The sequence below is a fragment of the Saimiri boliviensis genome, chromosome 9 (assembly GCF_048565385.1).
Source record: "Saimiri boliviensis isolate mSaiBol1 chromosome 9, mSaiBol1.pri, whole genome shotgun sequence".
Lineage (NCBI taxonomy): Eukaryota > Metazoa > Chordata > Mammalia > Primates > Cebidae > Saimiri > Saimiri boliviensis.
This window is the reverse complement of record NC_133457.1, coordinates 96,329,929-96,357,122: the sequence shown is the minus strand read 5'-3', so window position 1 is coordinate 96,357,122 and position 27,194 is coordinate 96,329,929. Positions and strand designations below refer to the sequence as shown.

The following is a 27,194-nucleotide window of genomic DNA, read 5'->3' as shown; positions in this document are numbered from 1 at the left end:
ATATTTCACTTTAGGAACATCGCAGTGAGAATTACCCATGCTATAGTAAACGATGTGCATTTTCAGGGAGGCGAAGAAAGACAGATTTTTAAAGAAAAAAATAAGGATTACATTATTGTTTTTGAAATAATTATCCTTGGCTACAAAGATCAATAGCAAGAGTGACATCAGTCTAAAGTTGGACAGCAGTTGCTGGGCAGATGTCCTTGCAGAAGTATTTTTTGTGCAAGGTTTTGATGGCCTTTGTGCAAGGTTGTGATTTTGTAGTCTTTTTTGTTATCATTTGTTATCTGTTTTGTTGTTAGTCTTATTTGTTATACAAGCATGAAAACCCTCTATGGCCTTCCCCAGCTCTATTTGTCAAGATTTTCTTAACATTAGTGACTCCCATTTTTACCACTTTCACAGGGACTTGAGCTGTTTTACTCTCTTGGGAGTGTACTAGGGAAGCAAGGTCCCTTTTGTAGCTCTGTGCTGAACACTTTACATATTTTATCTCCTTGAAGTGTCGAGTACCATGATTGTACCCATTATACAGATTTTTTTTTTTTTTTTTTTTTTTTTGAGACAGAGTTTCGCTCTTGTTACCCAGGCTGGAGTGCAATGGCGCGATCTTGGCTCACCACAAACCTCTGCCTCCTGGGTTCAAGCAAATCTCCTGCCTCAGCTTCCTGAGTAGCTGGGACTACAGGCATGCACCACCATGCCCAGCTAATTTATGTATTTTTAGTAGAGACAGGGTTTCACCATGTTGACCAGAATGGTCTTGATCTCTTGACCCTGTGATCCACCCGCCTTGGCCTCCCAAAGTGCTGGGATTATAGGCTTGAGCCACCGCGCCCGGCCCAGATTTTTTTTTCTTTGAGATGGAGATTCACTCTTGTTGCCCATGCTAGAGTGCAGTGGCGACATCTCAGCTCACTGCAACCTCCACCTCCTGGGTTCAAGTCATTCTCCTGCCTCAGCCTCCCAAGTAGCTGGGATTACAGGCGTGCACCACCACGCCCAGCTAATTTTTAGTAGAGATGGGGTTTCACCATGTTGGTCAGGCTGGTCTCGAGCTCCTGACCTCAGATGACCTGCCTGCCTCAGCCCCCCAAAGTACTGGGATTACAGGTGTGAGCCACCACACCCAGCTATTATACAGATTTTTTAAAGTGATGCTGAAGTGTAGAGCCTGGCTCAGGGAGGTTGGTGAAAAAGAGGAGGACCTGGAATTTCTGGCTGGTCCGGAGCTGAGCCTAGCGTTCCTTACCTCTAGGACCTATGCATTCTGTAGGCCCCATCTAGGACAGATGGAAAAGTTCTAGGTGGCCCATCCATACCTTGCCATGACACCTGGGTTCTGGAGACCTAAGCTCTGGAACTGATTTGCTGTATATGTCCTGGTCCAGGTTGCTTATTGTAAGTTCTCTTGGCCTCAGCTTTCTTATCTTTCCGATGGGAACAATAATTCTCCAAAGCCCTGCTCTGCTCGTCAGAGCTGTGGCCAGAAAGTCACAGGCCATGGATGGGAGAGCAGTTGGAAACTGTAAAGTACAGGTACCAGTGCAGTCGATTCTACTGAAAGGCTTTTTCTGAAAGCCTGGTTTGAGGGTCAGAGCTCCTCACTGCCTCTCAGTGTGAAAGCTATAGCCCTGCCTCTTCCTCCCCCTCCCTTGGAGGGGAAATAGCCCAGGCTGCTTAGAGCTGACTCTCACAGCCACTGCCTCTGCTGCATCCTGCCGGTCACCTCCCAGCAGCAGGAAGCGAGATCTCCACTCAGCCTGCCAGGCGAACGGGAAGAGGCCAGGGCATGCTAGCCAATTCCTGACTCTGCTCTGGACATGAAATCTCCAAGTTAACCCCTTGAGCCAGCCCAGAATTCCCACCCTTGGAGCAGCAGCAGGGCATGAAACGTGAAGTCTCTTGCTCTGGGATCTCCATGACTGGCTTTTGCAAGCTTTTACCTCTCTCTGGGCCTCGATTTCCTTGTCTATAAAATGGGAGCTTCTGTTATTCCTGGACTAGCTCCAAACATCACTGAACTGCCTGGAATCTCAAATAGGACAATAAGTGTTTTGAATGCCACTAACATTAGAAAACGGTCTCTGTATTCCTTGCAGTGCTCCCTGCAGAGCCATAACAGATGAAGTGCTTAGTAAAGGTCAGCAGAGGTGGTTGGAGATGGTGGACGTAGGTTGAGACGTCTATGACCTTGAACACATGACCTCATCTCTTACAGTCTCAGAGCCCTCATGTGTCAAAAGCAGGATAATGGCGGTACCTGCCTTGGAAAGCTGCTGCAGGGATTGAATGGGAACAGAAATGCACAATGATAATATATTATTAAAATTAGCTTGCGATTCAAATAAGAGATGAGCAAAACAAAGTCCCTGCTCTCAAAGACTTAATGATTGTGGCAGATAGGATTCATCTCTTTGGAGCCACCTCCAGTTGATTGGCAGGGGCTGCCTGGAGAGCTGCGCAGAGGATTACAAAAACCGGATCTACTCCCAGCGGGAAGAAGGGATTGATTATCAATGCCTGCCACAGGCAGGAGTGGGGAAAGTAGCAGCAGGTGGTCAGTGCACACGCTGACTGTGATCTGGTTAGAGACAAAGACACACAAGCCAAGAACTCTAATAATAGGCCAGCAAACTTGTTTGGGGAAGGCAGAATTGGGAGCCATTCCCCAAGTCGGTGGCATTCAAGCCAAACCTTGAAGGGTGAATGGAAGAAATGTTACCCTGGGCAGAGGGAACAGCTTGAGCAAACATAGCGCCAGCATTCTGGCTGCAAGAAACAGACAACCCTGCCAAGGTAAAGCTTAGACAAGAAGGAAAATTTATTCTCTCTTAAAACAAGTCCAATAATGAGTGCTTTCAGGTTATTTGAGCAGCTCAGCACTGGCATCAAATTCCTTTATATTTTCTACTTTGCTGGTGTTATTGTGTCCCTCCGATTTATTTGTTGAAGCCCTAACCCCCAGTACCTCAGAATGTAACAGTATTTGAAGATAGGGTGGGTTTTTTTTTGAGAGAGTCTTGCTCTGTCACCCAGCCTGGAGTGCAGTGATGTAATCTCGCCTCACTACAACCTCCGTCTCCCAGGTTCAAGCGATTATCCTGCCTTGGCCTCTCGAGTAGCTGGGACTACAGGCACATGCCACCATGCCTGTCTAAGTTTTTAGTAGAGACAGCGTTTCACCGTGTTAGCCAGGATGGTGTCGATCTCCTGACCTCATAATCCGCCCACCTCGGTCTTCCAAAGTGCTGGGATTACAGGCATGAACCACCACGCCCAGCCTTGAAGATAGGGTCTTTAAAGAGGTGATGAAGTTGAAACAAGGTAGTTAGGATGCGCCTTAATCCAATCCCCCTGGTGTCCTTATAAGAAGAGGAAATTTGGACACACAGAACAGCAGGGTCACTTGTGCACAGGGAAAGGCCATGTGAGGACACGGTGGGAAGACGGCTGTCTGCAAGCCATGGAGAGAGTCCTCAGGAGAAACTGTCAGAGGCATTTGAAGTAGAGCAACTCCATCTTGAATACAAGCTCGGTAGAATCAGGCCGAGACCTACTGGGCTGCATTTCCAGACAGTTAATACACTCTAAGTCACAGGATGAGACAGGAGGTCAGCACAAGGTACAGGTCATAAAGACCTTGCTGATAAAACAGTTGCAGTAAAGTAGCCAACTAAATCCCAGCAAAGCCGAGATGGCCATGAGACTGACCTCTGTTGTCCTCACTGCTATGCTCCCACAGTGCCATGACAGTTTACAAATGCCATGGCAACATCAGGAAGCTACCTATATGGTCTAAAAGGGGGAGGCATGAATAATCCTCCCTTGTTTAGCATATCATCAGAAACGACCATAAAAATGGGCAACCAGCAGACCTCGGAGCTGCTCTGTATGTGGAGTAGTCATTCTTTTATTCCTCTACTTTCTTAATAAACTTGCTCTCACTTTACTGTATGGACTCACCCTGAAGTTTTTCTTGTGTGAGATACAAGAACCCTCTTGGGGTCTGGATCGGAACCGTTTTCCTATAACAAAATCAACCCTGCCAATGGCTTGATCTTGGACTTCCAGCCTCCAGAACCGTCAGGAAATAGATTTCTTTTGTTGAAGCTGGCCGGTCTGTGGCATTTTGTTATGGAAGCCGGAGCAGACTCACACGGCTGGCAAGATGGCTGCAGCGGCCTTGGGAGTGGCACATGATGCCATCCCAGGATAAGGCCAAGTGTTTCCCCTCCTTGTGTGTCTTTTTTTGTGGAGAAACATCTTTCCCAAAAATCTTCAGAACACTTCCCTTAAGAAACTAGGGGCCAGATGCATTCACCAGGACATATTTTGGCTGTGTCAAAGACCGAATAACAGAGTTTTTCTCTTCTTCTTGTAACAGTCAAGGGCAGGTATGGCAGCTCCCTCGGTCCCGGACCTTGATGTCCCCTATTCTGTTGCTCCACCAAGTACTGATTCTGCTATCAACTGCAAGATGGCTCTCTCTACCCAGCTGCGGTCCAGACAGCAGGGTCAACAAAGCCAAGAACGCGATCTGTCTCTTTAAAGTGATGTAAGTAGTACAAATTTCTTCTTGGCCAGAGCTCGGTTCAAAGCTGAGCCTAGCTGCAAAGGAGGCTGGGAAATGTAGTCTTTTATTCTGAGTGGCTATGTGCCTAGCTAAAAACTCTTTATAGAAAAGGGGGAACATGGATACTGGGGGACACTTAGCAGTCCCCACCTTACCAGAATTGGGTCACATGCCCCCGTCCCCATCAATTCCTTGTAAGGGGAATTATCTTAGACCAATGGTCCTCAAACATGGGCATGCATCAGAATCACCCAGATGGCGTCAAACAAATTACCATGCCCCATCCACATGGTGGCTGATTTAGTAAGTCTGAAGCCTGAGAATCTGTATTTATAATGAGTTCCCTGGTGCTGCTAGCCTGGAGACCACAGTTTGGGAACCACTGTCTTTGGTCAACCATGATTTGCCTCCTGGGGCCAGGTCAGGGTTACATTCCCTGGGCACTTTGGAGGGGGACCGTTGGGAAACTGGGGCTCCACCTGCATGAAAGCATGGTGAGAAAGCCTGTTGATGGCAATCAGGAGAGTCTCATGGAAACAGGAAAATGGATGGTTTGGAGACGCTATGGGGGCCAGGTGGGCTACGTCAGAGACGAGATTCCAGGTGTTGTAGGCTCAGTTTCTAAAAAGCCAGAGTCTGGCAGTAGAGTTTGACCTTTATCGTGAAGGCACTGGGGAGCCACGGGAGGTTCTAAAGCAAGGAAATGCCGTGATCAGATTTGTGGAGGGTATATTAAAGTAGTGGTCCTTGGCTGGGTACAGTGGCTTATGTCTGTAATCCCACCACTTTGGGAGGCTGAGGCTGGAAGATTGCTTGAGGCTATGAGTTTGAGACCAGCCTGAGCAGCATAGGGAGACCCTCATTTCTATAACAATGTTTTTAAAATTAGCTGGGCATGGTGGTGTATGCCTGCAGTCCCAGCTACTCCGGAGGCTGAGGCGAAAGGATTGCTTGAGCCTAGGAGTTCAAGGCTGCAGTGAGCTATGATTGCATCACTGCACTCCAGCCTGGGTGACAGAGTGAGACTGTCTCTGGAGAAAAAAAAAAAAAAAAAAAAAGGTCCTTAAGGTCAGGTCCTCAGACCTGCTTGCACCAGAATGCAGGATTTCCAGGCATGTTCTTTAAGCATGCCTGAAGAACTTTAAAAATGCAGATTTCCAGGCATGGGAAATCTACTCCCTGGTTATAAAGACAGAAATATGTGTTGGAAACATACCCTCTCTTCCCCAAGTGACTCTGATGCACTTTGAAGTTTGAGAACCACTGGATTAGGATGGAAGTCCTGGAGACAGGCCATTTTAGAGGCAATACCCGCTAGGATAGGATGTAAGCTCCTTGAGGGCAGGGACTTTGCCTGTTTTACATGTTTCTTGTTCACTGTGCCTAGAACTGTCTGGCACGGAGTAGGTTCTCAGTAAGCATTTGTTGTAGTGGAGTTAGGAACTTCAGTTGAGGTCCCGATTTTGTCATAGACTCATTCTGTGATCTCTAACAAGTATATCCCACCTTTGTCTTTTATTTATTTATTTTTTTTCCTTATCTGTAAAATGAGTTTGGAGATAACGTGTAGAACATTTGGCGTTAGGATTCTTTCTGGTTGATTGATTGAGATGCTGTCCAGTAAACAGGAAGCATTGTATAATGTCCCACCCTCTCCCAGCCAAAGGCCTTTCTCTCTTAAGCCACAGAGATTGTGGCAGGTGGTACCCTACCCATCCCTCCTTCCGATTCTCCTTCCCCTGGCCCAGAACAGCCAAAACAATGGGACACAAGCAGCACGTACTGAAATGACTTTTAATATCTCATGTCGCAGCAAAATTAAAAATATACAAAAAGTCTGTGGTGTACAAAAGAGTCTCAATAAAGGGGCCCCAGCTTGGAGGGCCCCTCCCCTTCCTGGGGGAAGCATGGAGGGCAAGTGGGGGTCTGGGGGATGGGAGATGGCACAGATGTAGTAAATACCAGGAGGTGGGACCAGAAATAGGAAACAGAAGTGGACAGGGGTGAGGGCCCCTTAGGAAGGAAGAGACGACAGGGAGGGGAAGAATCACTCAGAATTGTGCTGACAGAGGGAGATTAGCCCCTCAGGCATGGCTAGTGATTCCTAGAGTTCCAGGGACGTGGAGGGGAGGACCAGGGCTGGGGGTATTCTGGTGGGACCCTCAAAGGAACTGGATTCTGGTCTCACCCTGCCACCAGCTGACTGTGTGACCTTGGGCTGGCCACCTCCCGTCTCTGGGCCTGCCCCTTCAGTAAAATAGGATGCTGGATGTCTAAACCATTGAGTCCCAACATGGGGTGCAGACCCTGAGGGCCTGTGAAGGCAGAAATGGGTGCCCAAGAGTGCTTTTGAGAATTTTGTATTAAGCAACCCAATAGAATACAAATATTCCCCCACCCTCAAGCTCTAGAAGCTGACTTGAGGCCTTGGAAGCATTTATTTGCAATCAAAAGCTCAGCTTGAGTTAACTTAATGTGGGAAAATGAATTCTTCTTCAAGAAATGCGGCTGGTTTGGGAGAAAGATCTCCCGAACTACAGGATCCTCGGGGAAGAAAATAATGAGGGAGCTCTGGGAACAGTTCAGATCCCTTCCAGCTATTTCAGGACAGGTTTGGAAAGCCCGTGGGACTGGGGGCTATGTTTATATGAGGCCCCTCCAAGTTCAGTGGTTTAGCCCAATGGAGACCAGGCAGAAAAGGGTCAGATTTGGTCTGGGGGGATTTGGGTGAGACAGAGATGGAGGAACCACCTTTCCCCTCTGGCACCTTCTGTACCCCCTCTTTGTCCCAGGGTACCCCCCATTCTGAGATTATTGCAAGTGCCCCTGGGCCCCCACCCCTTCAGCCTGGACCGGGAGTGCTCTTGCAGTGGCTATGCATAGAATAAAGGCTAGGGTTGCTGAGGAGAGGGTGGCCTCCTCCTCCAGAGAAGGGAAGGGTGGCAGAAGCCAAGCACGGGGGGTAACCTCTCTGTCCCTTGGGGAGTTTCCTGTCTCCAGAAACCAGGCCAGGCCTGGACAGGGCTTTTCTTTTCTACTCCCACATCTCCCGCTGCAGAGTTCTTCCTCCCCATGCCTCTCCCGGCAGCAGCCAAGGACCCAGAAATGTCCTAGCCTCTCCCCAACCAGAATGGCACATTGCGGCCCCTTTCCTCCCCAGCCCCAGGGTCTCAGAAGCCTCTGTGGTTGGGAAGGGGGACTTGGACCTCTACCCGACTACTACCCATGGCACCCACTTGGTGCCTTCCGTCCCTTGGTGCTTGGCACCCACTCTCTCCCTTCTATTGTGACATCACAAAGCACTTGAATACAGAAACTGACAGCTTCACTCACCAATCTCTACCGCAGGTGCCATCACAGTTTGAACTGGGAGGGAGGCAGGAGTCAAAGGTGGCAGGGGCCAGCACAGAATGGGGCAGTTGGGTCCTGGCTTTCAGTCCACATCCTGCGCCTGGACTCCCCTGCAGCCCAATGTAGGTTCCTACTAACAAGGGGCCCCCAAGCTGGAGAAGATTCCAGCAGCCCCTAACCCCCTGAGGCACTGGAGGGGCCTGTAGCCCTTATCAGATGATGATTCCCAAACCAGGGACCCTGTGGACCCCTAGACTTCCCTTTTTAGCTGAGAGGCTAGTGGACTGAGTTCTCAGATAGCCAGGAGGTAAGGATTTAGGGGTGGAGTAGCAAAGTCTCAGAGGGAGCCACGACCTCTGTTCCTGACTTCCCCTGAGGGGTTTCCAGACTCTGCAGGATGCTCCAGAACCTTCTCAACATTTTGAACCAGAAGTCTCAAACTGGTGGCACATGGGCCAGCAATATGAGTGGCCGGCAGTTTTCTACAAATGTAAATGTTAGTGCCTACAGGCAGGGCAGATACGTACTCTCCTGTTTGCCAGAGTCCCCACCATTCCCTATTGTTCATTATCTCGAGGCATTTGAGTTTGCATCCCATGTACCCCTTGTCCCAGAAAACCTTCTTCCCACTGTCTGAAGCTTCTGTGGACTCCAGGCCCAGATGAATTCCAAGGAAAGAACCTGCAGAATTCGAGTACTTAGGAAGGTGTTGGGTGCAAGCGAGACCTTCCCTGGATCTTTCCAGACCCCTCTGCCTTTCCCAGAGACCTGGACTTTCCCCAGGCTTCGCCTTCCCTGCCCTCTGCCTTCCCTAGCTCTCATGGGTGACATGCCTCTGTGGGACACAGGTGTAGCAGGGAGCTGGCTGTTGGTAAGGCAGATTTGGAGGAGACACATGAATGGGCAGATGAGAGGAGCGTTATCGAGCAAGGCCCCCTTGTTAGGGAGCCCTCTGTGGGGGAGTGGGGAGGTCCGCGCTGTTCAGCTGGGGTGACAGTTACAAGGCACGTGGCACATCAGTGCCAGGAGGTGCCCTGACGGGGTGTTGGGCCTGCAGAGGTTTGGGGAACACAATAGCCTGGGGGCCAGTTCTAAGAAAACAGGGAGATAGAAGTCTGCCCTGGAAACGGGGACACTGGTCTCCTGGGATTAGAGGTACTGAAGGCAGGGCCTGCGATATTTGGTACCCAGAGCATCCTGTTCTCTTCTGTTTCTGGCAAAATTAAGACACACCCAAGTATCTCTCGTCCCCAGGGAAATCCTAACTGCCACTGACTTCCTGTGTGACCTTTGGTGAGTCCTTGGTCCTCTCTGGGTCTCACTTTCTCCCAATAGATGTGGAAAGCAGGTGGCTTAAGGGACCCTAAGGGACCCTCAGGGATGCTCTGGGCTGCAAGGACCCTGTAGGGATTCTGGGAAGGATTGAGCATCCAGACTGGGCTGGGGGACAGGGAACAGGAGGCAGAGGACCAGGGGGTCAGTTCTGCCAGGGGAGAGACTGGCTGAGGTAGATTGTGTCACAGAAAGAAAAACAAAACAGCTCTAAGGGGATGGACCCTCCCTCATCTGGCTCCTCTATCCCAGTGAAAAGAAGGGACGAACCAGTGGAGCAGGGGGCCTCAGGCCTGGTCCTGAGCTCCTGGGTGGGGACTCAGTCATTAAAGTGCTGAGACTCTTCTGAGGGTGAGAAGCAGGAGAAGGTGCCTGCTGCCCTCTCCCTGATCCCTTTGCCATTTCTGTGCCCAGATGTCCCTGCAGGCAAAGGCCCCTAGGGAAGGGTGTGTGGGACTGAGAAGAGGTGGGGAGTGGGGGTGGAGTGAAATCCAAAAATGTGGCTGTGGCTTCCCTGTGAGCCCCAGACCATGCCAAGCCCTGCCAGCACATCCCTGCCCCTTGGGAGCCTCCTGGAGTGGTAAAGGACCCCAGCTAGGTCCTCTAGAATTTCCTCTAGAATGCAGCAGCCAGATGGGCCATTCTAGGACACTGGGGAGGAGAATAACTTGCCAAGGGTGACCCTCATGCCACCTCTCTGGGCCTCAGTTTCCTCATCTGTAAGATGGGTTAATAATACCTCTCTTGTAGGGATGTTGTGAGCAGCAGAGAGTGTAAGTGAAACCACATGGGGTAAAAGTTTCCGGCACAAAGTTGGCCCTGGAGAAACAGTCTGTTTCTGAGTCTGGGTCTGCAACCTCAAAGCTCCCGTCTCACAAAGGCTTTGTGTGTGAATTCAGCCTCCAAAGATGGATTTGGGCAGAGGACAAGCAGGATGGATGAACACAGCGGACTGTGCCTGGGTCAGCCTTGGGCTTCTCCCACCACCCATCATCCTTGAGGCCTGGTTCCTGAGGGTGCTTAGCAGCAGAAAGAAGGAAAAGCATTCTTGCTATGTTGGCAGGGCTGATGCACACACCGTCTCTGCTGGCAGGAGGGTGACTTGTATCACAGTTGTTGTGCTTGTGTATATGTGGGCAATCTGCTCCTCTCTTCCTTTGGGGTCACACTGCATCCCCAGTAATTCATCGTTGCCCATCACCTTTGGATGGGGCAGCCCAGAGTCTGGGGCCTTGAGAGAGTGGCTGACACTCAGGGCCTCAGTTTCTCATTTGTAACCTAAGAGAGGCTGAACCGGGGAGGGCTAAACACCCCTCTAATTTGCATAGTTAGGATTCTCATGGTCCACCTCACTTCAGGATCAGGTTTGCGGCTGTCCTTAACATCCCCTGCCATCCTCTCCCACTGAATGCACCTTAGTTGCTGTGGGGAGTGTATGTGTGTGTGTGTGTGTGTGTGTGTGTGTGTGTGTGTATGTGAGAGAGAGAGAGAGAGAGAGAGAGAGAGAGAGAGAGAGAGAGATGGGTTCCCAGCTCTGCTAGAGGCTCTGTCCCCTCACCCCATGAAACTGCCTACTTCCCCTCTCCCATACGCCCCCTCAATCCAGGACTGGCTCTCCTAGGTGGGAGGAGGGGCCCTGGGTGAGTCCCCTGGGCACCCAGTATGTTGAAGATATTCAGGCTATGAGACTAGACCACAGGTCCTGGGGAGTCATCAGATCTAAGGCAAAACAAGTCAGTTTCCCAGATGCCGCCCCAGAGAGCCCCATTTGCAGGGTGGCTGGGAGCCAGGATTCATGTCACATCCCAGAGCTATTTTTTTCTAGCTGGGAACCAGTTGGCAACTGAAATGTCTCAGGGGTTCTGAGGACAACTTCCTTTTAGAAAGATGGCTGTGGACCAAGGTAGCAGGGGCCTAGAGCTCCCATGAGCCTCAGAAGTCTAGAATCAGAGCACCCATTCCTAGAAAATTCCATTCACATTGGGTTCTAGAACCCTTCTCCCCCACCACCATGGCAGGTGCTAGAATCCCCCATAGCAGAGCAGCAGGGCTCCAGTGTCCTCCCTCCTTACAGCAGAATACACAGCTCAGAGCAGCTCCCTGGGACATTTGATCAGACTAGCACTCTAGAACTCAATCTAGAACTAAGCGTGCTTCTGGATCAGTTCCTCTGATAAATGTGCTAAAACCTCACCTGGACTTGAGCCCAGGGATCTTCCCAGGCATCTTATCTGCTGTGTTGAAGACCTGCATCTAGAAGCCATATTCCAGGTGCTCATCTAGAACAAAGAATGGCTCCTTGAAACATTTCACCCAAGGTGTGTAGAACCTCATCCTTCACAGAGCCCACAACAAGAGACGTATCCTGAGGAGTTCATTCTTATTTGCTATGTTCTGGATTGCGGGTTCCCCTCCCCCAAGCCTTCTACCCCTCCATGCTTCTGCCAGCCTAGACTCCCACAGTTCTTTCTCCTATCCATCTCTAGCACTGCCAGCCCCCCACCCCAACACCCTGCCCCACCCCAGCTCCCTCCTTCAGCTCACTCTTGCCCTGGCTCCAGGCCTCAGACCCTCCAGGACCCATGCCCTCCCTGTCCACACTATGCTCCAACCTCACCCCATCCCTTCCATGGCCTCCTCCATCCTTCTCCGAGGTGTCCTCCCACCGCCGAGGCAGCCCACTCCCCACAACCCCCTAGGAGCACAGGGTCTGGGTCATGGACCCCAGACAGTGCCCCTTCTCTGGCAGGTCCAGCAGGGGTGACACATGGGCAAGGCCAGGCAGGGGAGAGGTGTGGAGGCCCCACAAAAGCAGGGCAGCTCGAGAAGTGTAGCACCAGATGATTCCCCGGGCCCTGGGTCAGGGGAATTTAGGGAATGGGCCACAAGGCTGAAAATGGGGCCCAGGGCTGGGGCCTCCGCAAGGCTGCCCCCTCCCCTGAAAGAACCCAAGAGTGGGGCCACTCTACCCTCGGACCAATCGATCCACTCCCCCTTAGCCTGGTGGCCTTGAAATTCTGGGCTCAACACTGTGGCTGATGTGGGATCAGCCAAGCCTGTCCCTTTTGTGCAGGGACACTGTAGCCTACACCGTGGTCTCATACTCCAGAAGCTCCTGGGAGGTCCCCACACTCCGGTACTGCAACCGGGGTGTGACAGGCGAGGAGTACTCCAGTGCCAGGATGGTCTTCCGGAGCCGGCGGTCAATAAAATGAGCATCCCACGCTGGGTACTTCTTGCGAGGCAAGTCAATCCGGATGACAGGCCCCTCTGTCCGCAATGCGCGGGCCACTGGTGTGGGAGGCAAGCCAGGCCGAACCTGGAAGACAGGTGGTGTGGGGGTCCCCGCACGCTCCCCCCCAGAGGCCCCGTCTCGCTCGGCACCTGTAGTCCTCGGCAGGGACCTGGGGGGACTCGTGATGGCATCAGCAGGTGGGCCACAGGGCTCGGAGGCCTCACGGAAGATGCAGCCAGGCGTCTGGGGACCCAGCATGGGCCCGTTGGGGTGCAGGAGACAGTAGTAGACACACATGAAGAATATGCCCAGTGCAAAGCTGGAGGCCACCACGCAGACCATAATGAGCGAGTGGAAGTCGGTGGAGAAGTTGCGGCTGGAGTACCAGAAGCCGGTGAGCACGGCGTTCTCCAGCAGGACGATGCAGTGGTAGAGGGTCATGCGGCGGCGGCTGCGGCCCTCCTTGACGTTGAACCAGCAGAAGATGTAGATGATGCCCACCACCATGTTGTAGATGATCTCCTCCCACTTGGACATGCAGAAGTCTGTCTCCCCTTGGATGACCCAGAAGGTCATGACGCACCAGTGGGCCACGATGAAGATGCCAAAGTAGAGCTTGTAGACACTGGCGAAGAGCGCGAAGGCCAGGCTGCGGGCGGCAATGGTGAACAGGTGCCACAGCACCTGGGCCACGGCGCCCTTGTAGGACAGCGGCCGCTTGTCATCCCGGGAGTCCCGAAGCACCTTCTGGTAGGAGGCCAGCGTCCAGGCCAGAGACACGAGGGAGGCGGAGGTGGACAGGGCTGTGGAGACAGGGCAGGGGTGGTGTGGGCTGGGTTAGGGGCGGGCTCGGGTTGGGGTCTGGGGAGGGGGGAAGGGTTCTGGGTCAGGAGCCGGTTCTGGGTCAGGAAAGGGTCTGTGGATCAGCAGGGGAGTGGGGAAGGTCTGGGAGGTGGGGAGCTTCAAGAGCAATGATGAGGTGCGTGAGGGTGCACAGGACTGGGTACTTCTGCAGGGTGGGAGCATAAAGGGAGGCGAAGATGGGGGATTGGTCTCCATCTAGGATTCTGGTGTGGGGCTGTCAGGGTTCAGGGGCTTGACGGGATGGTGGAAAATGAGGGTCCAGGATTCTGGGAGTGGAAGGGAAGGTGAAGAGGAGGTCATGATTAGGGTGTGGAGCAGCCAGGAGGGGCCGTTAGATGTTGTGGGCCACCAGGAGGAGGCCGGGTATGGAGAGGAATACCTAGAGCTGAGCAGAGCTGAGGGGCGGGGTCGGAGAGACCCAAGGTGGGAAGCGCTACGATTGGGACCCAGTATCTGGGCAAGGGATACCCAGAGCCCTGAGGGGTGATGATAGTCTTTTGGGACACTGAGGATGGGTTGGGCAGGGACTGGGTGGGAAGAACGTGGGGTGCTTCAGGGAGACAGGGGGATGTGGTTTTTCTCTGACATTGAGGGGCTTGACCTGGTCTGTCATTATGGGAGGGGCAGGGTGGGAGATTAACAGGGCCTGTAGGGAGGAGGAGGGGATGGGTGCCAGGAGTAGGCCTGGGAGGGCCCTCTGGGGCCCCCCCAGTGAAGAGGGCGACTCTCTGGAAACTGATGGTGATTGGTCAGGTCTTTGAGGCAGGCAGGGGGCCCCCCAGTTGATGCAGGCTGGGATCAGGAATGAAGGGGGCAGAGCAGTCCCCAGAGGGTCTGAGGTGTTTGGATGGGAAATGGGGTTTGGTTGGCTCTGGCAACGGGGAAAGGACAAGGGCGGGAGCACCCAGAGGGCCTGACGGGTGGCGAGGGAGTGGAAGGGCCATGTCCCGCCTCACTCTGAGGGTAAGTGGGCCATCGAAGGGGACGCAGGGGTCTCCAGAGGCCTGGAGGGCGGTGACGGTAGAAGGGGCTGGCCTCCCTAAATCCTGACTGAGCCCTGAGCTTGGGTGGGGAAGCGCACAGGGCATCCCCAGGGAGCCGGAAGCAGGGAGAAAGGCCCGTTGGGGCGGTCCCAGGCGCGGAAGGTGAAGGGGCGGGCTCACCCGGCAGCAGGTCGGGCGCGCCCCCGCGGTGCACGAGCAGGCTGAGCTGCAGCACGAGCTGCGGGGCGCTGCGCAGGAAGGTCTCCAGCAGGCGCAGCATGCTCACGTCCGCGCTCTCGAACAGCATCCGCCAGTAGAAGTGGCGCCGCAGCCGCTCCCCGCGCCAGCGGCTCTGCAGCCCCAGGTACAGGGCGCTCAGGTACCTGCGGGAAGGACGCGGTGCTCAGGCTCCGGCTCGCTGGTTCCGCTCGCTCCGTCCCACCCGCCCGAGCCGCCCACAGACGCAGGCGGCAAGTCACTCCCTCCGCTGAGCCCGTTTCCTCAGCTGTGAAATGGGCATTCCGAAAGGATCCCTTTATGGGGCTGCCGTTGAGGAGCACTGAATGGACTCAGCTTAGTGAGAGAGGACTGGCACTAAGTCAAGCCTTTAACGCAACAGCAGCATCACCATTGTTCCTGTAACGGGTTGGAGCGTGCTTTCTTTGCAGGGTTACTGACACCTTAGAGTGCCCTGAGCTTACAATAGCCCTGTTACCTGTCCTTTATTTTGTTTTATTTTAGAGATGGGGTCATTCTAAATTCCGGTCACCCAGGCTGTAATGCAGTAGTGTGATCTTAGCTCACTGCAACTTCAAACTCCTGGGCTCAAGGAATCTTCCCGACTCAGCCTCCTGTGTAGCTGGGACTATAGGCATGCACCACTACACCAGGCTAATTTTTAAATTATTTTCTGGCTATATTGCCCACGCTGGTCTCGAACGCCTGGCCTCTCCTAAACCGATCATCCTGCCTTGGCCTCCCAGGGTGCTGGGATTATAGGCATGAGCCACCACACACGGCGCACAATCCCCATTTTGTAGATGAGCAAACTGAGACCCAGAGAGAGAGGTCGTTTATCCAAGGTCACACTGCTAGGAAGCAGTAGAACCAGGATTCAAACCCAGTCATTCTGGCTTCAGGGCCAGCACTCTAACCGCAACACTGCCTCTGACTGCAAACCATAAAAAGTTTTGCTCACATAGGTTCCTTTCAGGAACAGTCCCTACTGCCTGGTGCCAGCCCTAGTTCTGTTGCCACCAGCAGCTCTCTGGCCTGTTCCCCAACCTCACCTCTCGGTGCCCAGCTCTCGCCCCAGGGTGTAGGGAAGGTGCTCGCAGACACTTTTCCTTGGCATTTGAAACTGCTGCTTCCTCTCATGCCACTTTTCCCAACAAACAACATATCTCTTCATGGCCACTCTGCACCGGTCACAGATGCCAGAGCTCACAGTGTTCTCCCTCCTTGCTGGGGTTTTGTACCTATTGTTTCCTCTCCCTGAAACACCCTGACCTGTCCCCTAACCCCATCCCGGCCCCAAACCGGGACTCTTGCTTTTCTTCCAAGGCTCAGCTTTTAAATACAATTTTGTCCATAAAGCTTGCACTGACCGCCTTCCACCTTGGGTAGGGGCCTCTTCCAGGCTTCCATCTAATCTTGCTAGCACTTGTCACAGTGGGTTGTAACTGCCCAGTTATGTGCGCCTCTTCCCCATGCTGTGAGTACTTGGAGAATGACTAGGTTGGCTTGCTAACTGCTGGGTCCTCAGTTCTTAGCACACAGTAGGTGCTTACTCCGTGTGGGCTGAATGAATGAAAGTGTGCATGACTGCAGGCTTGTTGAACTGAATGGAACTCTAGTAACCCTATAGAGGGTATAGAAGGGACTCTGAAGTCCTGAGATCAATCCCTGACTTGGCTTCTAATTTACCATGTTATCTTGAGCAAGACCCTCTCTGAGCCCTAGTTAATATTACCTCCCAAAGTAGCAGTGAGGATCAAGTGAATGAAAAGAAACTGCACACTATAAAGTTCAGTGCCCTCGTAGGGTGAGAGGGGACCTATCCACACAGATCTCTGGGTCTGATTTATCCTTCTGCCCTGTTTCCTTGCCCAGAAGCTCCATTCATGCAGCCACAGACCCTGCCACCTTCCTAGTGCCCTCCCCAGATCCCCAAACTCTCTGATTCACAGGGGCAGGCACGCCCTTTTTTTTTTTTTTTTTTTTTTGAGACGGAGTTTTGAGACGGAGGCTGGAGTACAGTGGCGCGATCTTGGCTCACTCTGAGATTCCAGGGATCTCTGCCTCTGCCTCCGAGGTTCAAAGAATTCTCCTGCCTCAGCTTCCCAAGTAGCTGGGACTACAGGTGTACACCACCATGACCAGCTAATTTTTGTATTTTTAGTAGAGATGTGGTTTCACCATACTGGCCAGGCTGGTCTCGAACTCCAGACCTCATGATCCACCCGCCTTGGCCTCCCAAAGTGCTAGGATTACAGGTGTGAGTCACCATGCCAGGCCAAGCACACCTTTTGCTGCAAACCAGAGGGCTCCTCCAAAAGTGGCCTTCCCAGGAAACTGGGGGTGGGGTATGTGTAGGGGGAAACCTTTACACAGATTCTGGGACCCCACTGCCTGGATCTGAAACTGGGGAGCCAGGGATTTGGGATCTATTCCCAAGTTGAAGTGCTGGTACTTTCAGGATGTTGTTTGGGAACCAGGGGACTCACTCTATTCACAGCCCAAGGGAGGAAATCACAGTGCTCCCTGGATGTGGGGCCAGCTAATACCCAGTTTCCTCAAATGAGTATACTGGTCTTACCAGCTGTGTGGCCCTCTCTGTGCCTCAGTTTCTCCCTCTGCTAATGAAAGGGATGGATTTAATAACTCTGAATATTTTTTCAGAGTGAATATTCTGGAACTATCTCTGCAAAATGTGGCCAGAAGCTCTTTTTCTGGGCTCGGACCGGCAGCATGGCCAAACGTAACAAGAAAGTTGGGATCGTGGGTAAATATGGGATCCGCTATGGGGCCTCCCTCTGGAAAATGGTGAAGAAAATTGAAATCAGCCAGCATGCCAAGTACACTTGCTCTTTCTGTGGCAAAACCAAGATGAAGAGATGAGCTGTGGGCATCTGGCACTGTGGTTCCTGCATGAAGACAGTGGCTGGCGGTGCCTGGACGTACAATACCACTTCCACTGTCACGGTCAAGTCCGCCATCAGAAGAGTGAAGGAATTGAAAGACCAGTAGATGCTCCTCTACTCTATGAGACATCACTGGCCTATAATAAATGGGTTAATTTATGTAAAAAAAAAAATGTGGCCAGAAGCATCCTGTTTAGGACGCTCTTCCCCATCCCTGGGTCATCCTGGCATGTCTATGGTGTAAACACACCGTCACCAGAACAAATGACAGGATTGGCTGCCAGGGTGGGAAAGGGGCTGCTCCCTCAGGAGCTGACTCAGGAAATGCAAAGCCCCCTCTCTCCAACTGTCCTATGCCATACTGGAATTCCTTCAGCCATTTCCAGACTGGTGCATCTATACCAATGGCTCACACGCTTCCCAGGACAGGAACCTCAGCTTCTGAGCCGCTCCAGGTCTGGCTTGTGTTTCTTCTGATGAGCAGAAATTTGTCTCCCTGTATCTTCCATTTTCTGGACTCCGGCTTACCCCACACATAAGGATCCCTGCAGCCAGAATGATTCATTCATGTAGCAGGTGGATTTTGACCACCTGCTCTGTGCCAGGCTGTGTGCCCGTATGTATCTCCCAGTCCCATGGAAGACAGACAAGATAGGAGGTGAAGTAATACTACAACATGCCTTGGAGAGAAGAAACATTTGATCTCAGGTTTTAAAGCATGGATTGGCATTTGAACGCACGCAAGAGATGGAAAGGCATTCCAGGTGGAAGAATCAGCTGAAGCAAAGGCTCAGAGGCCTGAAAGAATTTGGCCTCTTAAGGGAATGGCCAGAGGTTTCATGGGCCTGGACGGGGGCTGGGGGAGGGGGGTGGTTTAATGGGCAGGGGCATAAGAAGACTAGAATTGTGAAGGGCATCAAATTCCAGACTGAAAAGTTCCGATTTTATTCCATATCTGAATGCCATCCCAGAATCAGGGGTGATGTGCTTGGCTCAGTGGCTTAGAAAGCTTGCTGTGGAGGCTGGCTTGGAGGAAATCCAGGATTACAGGGCTGAGCTAAGGCAGGGAAGAGAGGAGGGGCAGAGAGAGATCTGGAGGTGGCCAGAGGTGGGGGCTGGGGGAGAAACCAAGATGACCCCTAGAACTTCTGAGGGCCTAGAACACAGGCTGTCTTTCCTAGCCACCATCCCCCCTGCCATCACATTCCCTTCCCCTTCCTGGGGCTCTGGCTTTGACTAGGAAGGAGAGACCAGCTGGTCCAATGTGAAGGGGCCTGGGGAGTTGGGGGAGGGTGACACCCTGGAAGTTTCTCTCAGGCTGGAAGACCATCTGTTTCCGGGCCCGGGTCAGCATGAGAGAGGCCCTGGCCCCCAGCCAGCATCCATCACCACCTGACGGGCGGCCTGCCCACCTCCCTGCCCACTCCTGCCCCTCCTCTGCCAGCTCCCAGCTAACCGCAGACAAAGGGCTTACACAGTCCAGGACCACTGTGGGCAGGAGCAGGGATGGGGGAAGAGAAGAGAGGAGGCCTCTGAGTCCCAGGAATATGGGGTCAGTGGGGAGTGTGGAAAGAGCACGCTGTCATCTGGGGGTAAAAGGCCTGGGTCCTGCCTCACTCTGCCCCTTTTGGCAACAGGACCAAAACTGTGGCTGTTCTTTCCAGCTGGAGTGAAAAGCTCGCCGCAAGGGCCTGTGAGATTTTCATGGGCCTAGGAAAATGTTTGAAGCCTGGAGAAAAAAAAAAAAAAATTGGCTCCAAAACACAGGGAAAAACTACAGAATCAAAATTAATAAATGTTTAATTAAATGTCTGCAAAACAGAACATGATGTCAGCCAGTCAACTACAATTTGGCTTTTATCTGGTCATATATAATTTACATGGGATGTTTGATGTAGCTGCATTTTAATATGCTTCATAGATGAGGGGCCCACAAAGGTCTTAAAACAGTCCTGCCCAGGACATGCAACCTCATTTCCCTGGCCCTCAGTTTCCCCTTCTCTAAAATGGGGCTGGCACTTGCCATTCTGCCTATGACAGAGCCACTGAGGTAAGGATGAGGGAGGAAAGGTAGCAATGGCTGATGTGTGCCTTTGATACCCAGCCCTGTCCTGGACGTGCTGTGTGACCTTGGGCAGTCTCTCCGCTTCTCTGAGCCTTATTTTCCTCCTTGTTGTGAGCATTCAATGAGTGATGGGGCAGGGCGCGGTGGCTCACTCCTGTAATCTCAGCAGTTTGAGAGGCCTAGGTGGGTGGATCTCTTGAATCCAGGAGTTCGAGACCAGCCTGGGCAACATAGTGAATCCCTGTCTACACACATACACACACACACACACACAGCGGCAATGAATTTAAAAATAGTTTATAAACTCTAAAGGGTGTTTAGAGAGAGGGTAGCGTACACTGGGCAGAGTCCTCTGGCTCCTCCTCACCACCAAGCAACCTCTCTTGAAACCTCCTCCAGGAAGTCTACCCTATCTCACATCCCACTCTATCTGAAATGAAGTTGAAAGACGCTGATCTTCACCCAAGAGAACACCCCATCTCAGGGAATGGAATCCAGATTGGGAGACTGGGGGTGGTGTACATCAGATCTTCTCCAAAATGTATCCCCAGGGCAGGTGTGGTGGCTCATGCCTGGAATCCCAAACATTTTGGGAGGCCAAGGCAGGAGGATCACTTGAGCCCAGGGGTTCAAGACCAGCCTCAGCATCACAGAGAAAACCCCATCTCTACAAAAAAATTAAAAATTGGCCAACTATGGTGGTGCGTGCCTGTAGTCCTAGCTACTCAGGAGGCTGAGGCAGGAGGATCGCTTGACTCCAGGAGTTTGAGGCTGCAGTCAGCCATGACTGCACCACTGCACTCAAGGCTGGATGACAGAGGGAGATCCTGTCTCTAAAAAACAACAATGAAATCCCCAGTCTGTCCATGTCTCCTCTGCTACCACCTGTGCAGGCCACAACAGTCATCTTGCCTGGGTGACCACGTCAGCCTTCTGTGTGGGCTGCCCGCATCCACTCCTGCCTCCCTACAGTCCATTCTCCACATGGCAACCAGCAGGGTATTTTTAAAACCTGTCAGATCATGTCATTCCCCTTCGCAAGGCCTTCCAAGGGCCTCCCATCACACTTGGAATAAAACCCACGCTTCTCCCCTTGGCGTGCAGGCCCTAAACCATCTGGCCCTGCCTGTTTCTCTCACCTCATCTCAAACCACTGTCCCACTTGTTCCTGACACTCCAGATGCGCTGGGGGTTCCTAAAACCCAGCCAGACTTGTCCCTGGCTCGGGACGTCTGCTCTTGCTCTCCCTGGAACACCCCTTTCCCAGATCCTCCCGTGGCTGGCTCCTCGTCAGCTCACACCTTCTCCGAGAGGCCTCCCCGGCCACCCTTGCCAACTCACGCTATCTACCACACCCCCCTGTCTTATCTGCTTCTGAACCTACACTATGAAATCACCGTTTATTTATTTATTTTCCATTCTCCTACTGTGAATCCATGAGGACAGGGACCTCGTCTGTCTTGGTCACCCCATGTCCCCAGCATCAGTGCCTGTAGAATAAGGCACTGATGCATTATAGAGGAGGCATTGGCTATTTGCTGAATGAATAAATGTGAGTATACGTGTGTATCTCCCTCCTGACCTTACAGGGCTCTGGGGTTTCTCTACTTGATTTTGCAAAGAGCTAGGACACCCCACAGGCTCCTTCTGCCCTCGCTGACTCATTCTTGTCCTTCTTCCAGCAGGGAGCCCTCCCTGATGCCCCTCTAGCCCAGTTAGGCCTCGCTTTCTCTAACAGCTCTCAGACTTGAACTGCGTGAGGCCTGGAGCGGGTCAGACACTGCAGTCTGTGCTGTTAACCTAACGGGCAACTTCTGCTGTCCCCGTTTTATAGATGAGGAAACAGAGGCCTTCAGTCTGTTTGGGATCTAATTTACTAACCCCCAGTCTTGTGCTCAGAGAAGCGGCTTGTCCAGGAAGAAACTGGCAGAGCAGATGAGTGTAAATTGCTGGGGGTGGGAGCGGGAGCAAAAAAGCCACGCCTGTCGAGGAGAGTAGAGGTAGAGGATGAAATCCGGCCTGTCAGGGACCCAAAAACCTGTCTCTTCTGAACCCCACTGCCTCCGTAAACAGGTAGCAGGGTTGAGAAATGAATAGGGGCTCATTCTCTTCTCCCCAGGCCCATCCAACCCTCCCCACAGGAACTTTCCACTGTCCCCTAGTCCCCCAGAGTTTGGGGGCTGCTCTCTAATGGGCAGGAAGGGAAAAGGGCAAAGGGATCCCATGTTCTTGAGAAGCCGGCAAGCTTCCGGCAGCATCTATGTCACCCCATCTCTCTCCAGTTCTTTGCTCCTGAGTCACCCCAAGTCTCTAATTCTAGGTTAGAGTTTCTGACCTGCGCCTCAGTACATTCAGACAGTCAAACCTGGGTCCAAGCCTGGACCCATCACTTTGACCTCAGATCCTGAGTCATTGTCTCTGTCTGTGGCTCAGATCAGGCTATCGTGTCTGTCCCTTGAGTGCAGGGCCAGCTTATTTATCATTCCTGTATTTCTGTCGGGAATCTGTCAGTCTCACCGTGGGATCCTGGCTCGGTTCCTGGCTCAGTTCCAGAATCCTGGAATCCTGTCCCTTGGACTATGGGTCACATAGTCTCTCAAATACTATGTCCTGTTGGTCTGACCCTGTGATCCTGGGTCAGCCTGTCTGTTTGAACTTAGAGGCCAGGAGCTCCAGTCTCTGTCCCCTGATGCTAGACAGCCTGTCTGTCCTGTGAATATGAGGTCTGTTTTTCTGTCTGTGTCTTAGATGCTGGATCTGCTTGGAGGTCTGTCTGTATCTTGGATGCTGGATCTTCTTGGAAGTCTGTCTGTGTCTTGGATGCTGAGTCAGCTTGGTGGTCTGTCTGTATGTCCGTGTCTTGGATGCTGGGTCAGCTTGGTGGTCTGTCTGTCTGTGTCTTAGATGCTGGGTTGACTTGATGGTCTGTCTCTTGATACTGGGTCTGTTTGGCGGTCTGTCTGTCTGTGTGTTGGATGCTGGGTCTGTTTGGTTGTCTGTCTGTCTCTTGGATACTGGATCTGTTTGGTGGTCTGTCTGTGTCTTGGATGCTGGATATGTTTGGTGGTCTCTGTCCGCGTCTTGGATGCTGGATCTGTTTGGTGGTCTGTCTGTGTCTTGAATGCTGGATCTATTTGGTGGTCTGTCCATGTCTTGGATGTAGGATCTGTTTGGTGGTCTGTCTCTGTGTCTTAGATACTGGATCTGTTTGGTGGTCTGTCCGTGTCTTGGATGTTGGCTCTGTTTGGTGGTCTGTCCGTGTCTTGGATGTTGGATCTGTTTGGTGGTCTGTCCGTGTCTTGGGTCTGCTTGGTGGTCTGTCTACCTATGGTCTGCTTGGTGGTCTGCCTGTCTGTCTGTCTGTCTGTCTGTGTCTTGGATGCTGGATCTGCTTGGTGGTCTGCCTGTGGTCCGCTTGGTGGTCTGTCTGTAGTCTGGTGGTCTGTCTGTGTCTTGTTTGTCTGTGGTCTGTTTGGTGGTCTGTCTGTCTATCTGTGTCTTTCAGTCCCTCAGCTGCTTGGTCCATCTGCTGATTTGCTGCTCAGCCTGTGGCTTGGCGTGACTTCCAATTTTCCGGCTGCCCTCCCCTTCCTGCTCCTCCTTTCCCTGACTCTGGGTCTCTCTCTGTCTGTCTGTGTCTCTCACATCCTCAGCTCCTCCATCTGTCGGTCTCTGCATTTCCGAGTGTGTGTTCTCGCCCCTCCCCACTCCCCCTCACAGCTCTGGGCCAAACACACAGCAGCTTCCAGCGGCTCCCCCGCTGCCTCTCCATCCAGGAACCACCCTCATGCTGGCTAGCTCCCTGGTCTCAATGTGATGCGGGCCAGGGTCTGCAGACCCCTTCAGAGTGAACAGGGCAGACTTGGGAGGCAGATGTGAAAGGCAGGGCTGATGGACAGGGGCAGGACATGCCCCCCAGCTAAGCCCATAGCTAGTGTGTAGGTCTGCAGGGGGACAGTGTGCAGGGGTTACTAATCAGGATAACAGCTCACATTTACTGAGTCCCAACTGGATGACAGGCTGTGCTGAGACTTTTATACATATGAACGTGTCCATCCCTCTTAAATCTTTGAAGTGGGTACTGCCATTATCCTTATTTCACAGGTGAGAAACAGACCTAGAAAGGGACCAGAACTTGTCCAAAGTCACATAGCAAGTTAGTGCCAGATCTCAGACTCGGCCCCGGCTCTTCACGGCCTCCTGAGCCACAGCGGGATGAGGAAGGACAAGTCTCATTCCATGGCATTCCCCTGCCGCCTCGGCTGCCTACCGTGACAGCTTCCCTCGCGTGGAGGGTGTGCAGTACGGCCACCCGAGAGGACCTTGGTAAGACCCCAGTGAGACATAATGGACCTCAGGCTTCACCTGAGATTATGTGGGTTTACAGAAAACTGGGAAAGGGACAAAATAGTAAGTGGAGATTTTCCCAGGTGATTTGGAAAAGCCCAGCTCCTCAGCTGGCCTCAATCTTCCTCTATAAAATAGGCCTAAGTAACTGATTCTTATCTATACCAAGGAGTGTTCATCAAGACCCTCCCCACCCATCCAATTCCGACAACATTAGCACTCCACAGCTGTGTCCTGAATCCGAGTCCTTCTCTCTACCACAGTGTCACCACCCTGGGCCAAGCTACCCCATTCCAGCAGCCTCCCTGGGGCGCTCGCTCCCATTCTTGCCCTTTTCAAGTCTGGTCTTCACACAATAACAGGGGGATCTTGTAAACTCCCAGGTCAGCTCAGGCCACTCCCTATTACTTGTTTTTCTGAAAGGGAGTCTCGCTCTGCCACCCAGGCTGGAGTGCAGTGGCATGATCTCGGCTCACTGCAACTTCCACCTCCTAGCTTCAGGCAATTCTCGTGCCTCAGCCTCCTGAGTAGTTGGGATTACAGGTGTGCACCACCATGCCCGGCTAAATGTTGTATTTTTAGTAGAAACGGGGTTTCACCATATTGGCGAGGCTGGCCTCAAACTCCTGACCTCAGGTGATCCGCCTACCTCAGCCTCCCAAAGTGCATGAGCTACCACACGTGGCCCCCACTACTTTGAAAATAAACTCCTCACCATGACCTTTGAAACCCAGGAAGACACAGCCTTTGTCCCTCTCAAGGACCCTCTCCTGCCACCCTCCTCGTCTCTCTCAGCTCCTGTTCCTGAACACACCAAGCTCACTCCAAGCCCAGAGCCTCTGCCTGGAAAGGTCCTCACTAATACCCGTCAAACTCTCATTCTCCCATCTCAGCTCAGTGTCACGTCCTCAGAGAGCTTTCCCAGTTGCCCCCCTCACCACTGCCTGCAACCCCGCAAAGCACTTCTGCATCCCCTCTGGTCACTTTCTGTCATGTTACCCTGATTTTTAGGTAACACATATCACAACCTGAAACCATCTCATTTACTTGTTTACATATTATTGCCTGTCTTTCCCCCAACACTGCAGGCTCCATGAGCGTGGGGACCACATCTGTCGTGTCCTTTGCTACATGCCCAGTGCCTGGCACATCGTTAATGCACAGTCATTTGTCGAGTGAGTGAATGAATGAAGAGAGTGAGTATACTTTTTTTTTAGTGGAGTTTCACTATTGCCCAGGCTGGAGTGCAATGGCATGATCTCGTTTCCTTGCAACCTCCACCTCTTGGGTTCAAGCGATTCTCCTGCCTCAGCCTCCCAAGTAGCTGGAATTATCGGCATGTGCCACCACACCCAGCTAATTTTGTATTTTTAGTAGAGATTGGGTTTCACCATGTTGGTCAGGCTGGTCTTGAACTCCTGACCTCAGGTGATCCACCCACCTCGGCCTCCGAAAGTGCTGGGATTATAGGCATGAGCCACTGTGCTCTACCCATAGTGAATATACTTTATAAACTCTGCTTTGTAAACTCCTTAAGTAAAAGTGGCCAAGAACAAAGGGAAAGAACCCAGGTGAGAGAGTCAGGGAGGCCTGGGCTCAGATCCTAGCTCCATCTCTTACTGACTATGTAGCCCCAGGCAAGTTGCCTCCCCTCTCTGGACCCATCAGCCCAATACCTGTTTACAGGGTAGCTGTGAAATCAGGAAGTAGTAATGTATCTAAAACTCCCAGCTGAGTGCTGGGCACTGCATCAGTTGAAGGTTTCAAGGAGCTTTCTGAATAAGAGGCCCCGTCAGTAAGAAGGAAGTCTGGTTTCTGGCACAGCTGAGACACACTCCTATGTTGGCTTTCCCCCTGGTGCTCGTTGAATCTGTCCCCAGGGGACACTGGGTCAGAAAAGCACCTTTGGGACAGGTTCTTTGGGACAGGGCAAGTATTCTTTGGGGTCTCTGCCTGCTCCCCAGAAAATAACTACCACTTCATCAAATGCCTTTTATATGTACTTTGCTAAAATCCTCATTGCAGCCCTGTGAGGTTCATGGATATAATCCCCATTTTCCAGATGAGGAAACTTAGCGCCAGAAAAGGAAAGGTTCATTTGACATTTATTCACCAAGCAATTTTTTTTTTTTTAAGTCTCTCTCTGTTGCCTGGGCTGGAGTGTAGTGGCTGGTTCAATCTGGCTCACTGCAACCTCCGCCTCCCAATTCAAGTGATTCTCCTGCCTCAGCCTCCCAAGTAGCTGGCATCACAGGCATGTGCCCCTACGCACAGCTAATTTTTGTATTTTTTGTAGGCTGGTCTTGAATTCCTAACCTCAGGTGATCTGCCCACCTCAGCCTCCCAAAGTGCTGGGATTACAGGTCTGAGCCACCGTGCCTAGCTCATCAAGCACTTTTTATTTTTTTGAGACGGAGTTTTGCTCTTGTTACCCAGGCTGGAGTGCAATGGCGCGATCTCGGCTCACCGCAACCTCCGCCTCCTGGGTTCAGGCAATTCTCCTGCCTCAGCCTCCTGAGTAGCTGGGATTACAGGCACACGCTACCATGCCCAGCTAATTTTTTATATTTTTAGTAGAGACGGGGTTTCACCATGTCGACCGGGATGGTCTCGATCTCTTGACCTCGTGATCCACCCGCCTCGGCCTACCAAAGTTCTGGGATTATAGGCTTGAGCCACCACGTCCGGCCCCCATCAAGCACTTTTGAGTACGTGCTATGTACCCAAAGCTGTGCTATAATGGCTGGTGGATGCAATGGTGTGCAAGACAAGACCTAGCCCAACTAGTGGAACTCAGTCTAAAGAGGACCTGAAGATTAACTAAATCATTATGTAAACATATAATAACAAGCATGTTCCATGGGCTCCTGACATGCTCCCAACTGGGGTCCACTCTTCAGCACTGAGAATGGCAGTGCTATGGGGTAATGGCTGGGTCCAGCTTGGGAAGGGTGTGGCAGTCAGGGAAGGCTTTCTAGAGGAAGTGACTACTGAGCCATGATCTGAAGCAGACATAGGAGTTAACCAAGTAAAGGAGGGAGGGAAGGGAATCTCCAGCTGAGGAAACAATATAGGCAAAGTCCTGAGATGGGAGGGAGCGGTAAGTGGTCAGAATGACTGCTGTCAGAGAAGGAGGGAAAGAAAGCACAAGATGAAGTAGAGACGTGAACCATGGTGAAGTATTTGGTTTGGTCTTTATCTTTTTTTTTTTTTTTTTTTTTGAGAAAAGTCTTGCTCTGTCACCTGGGCTGGAGTTCAGTGGCATGATCTCGGCTCATTGCAACCTCCACCTCCC

General features: G+C 52.1%; 1 protein-coding gene and 1 pseudogene across 1 annotated transcript in view; one reads left to right on the top strand and one right to left on the bottom strand.

The window, feature by feature from the left end:
* Positions 1–11,796: 11,796 nt before the first annotated feature.
* The window catches only part of XKR7 (XK related 7), a 29,185-nt gene continuing 13,787 nt past the window's right edge, over positions 11,797–27,194 (bottom strand). The window contains exons 2-3 of the mRNA XM_003932132.4: positions 14,525–14,727; positions 11,797–13,300 (exon numbers count right to left, since the gene is read on the bottom strand). Of these exons, the coding sequence (XP_003932181.3) occupies positions 12,348–13,300; positions 14,525–14,727 (1,156 nt within the window). The 3' untranslated portion in view covers positions 11,797–12,347. The remainder of the gene's footprint in view (positions 13,301–14,524; positions 14,728–27,194) is intronic.
* LOC101037822 (large ribosomal subunit protein eL43-like) lies at positions 17,274–17,660 on the top strand (annotated as a pseudogene).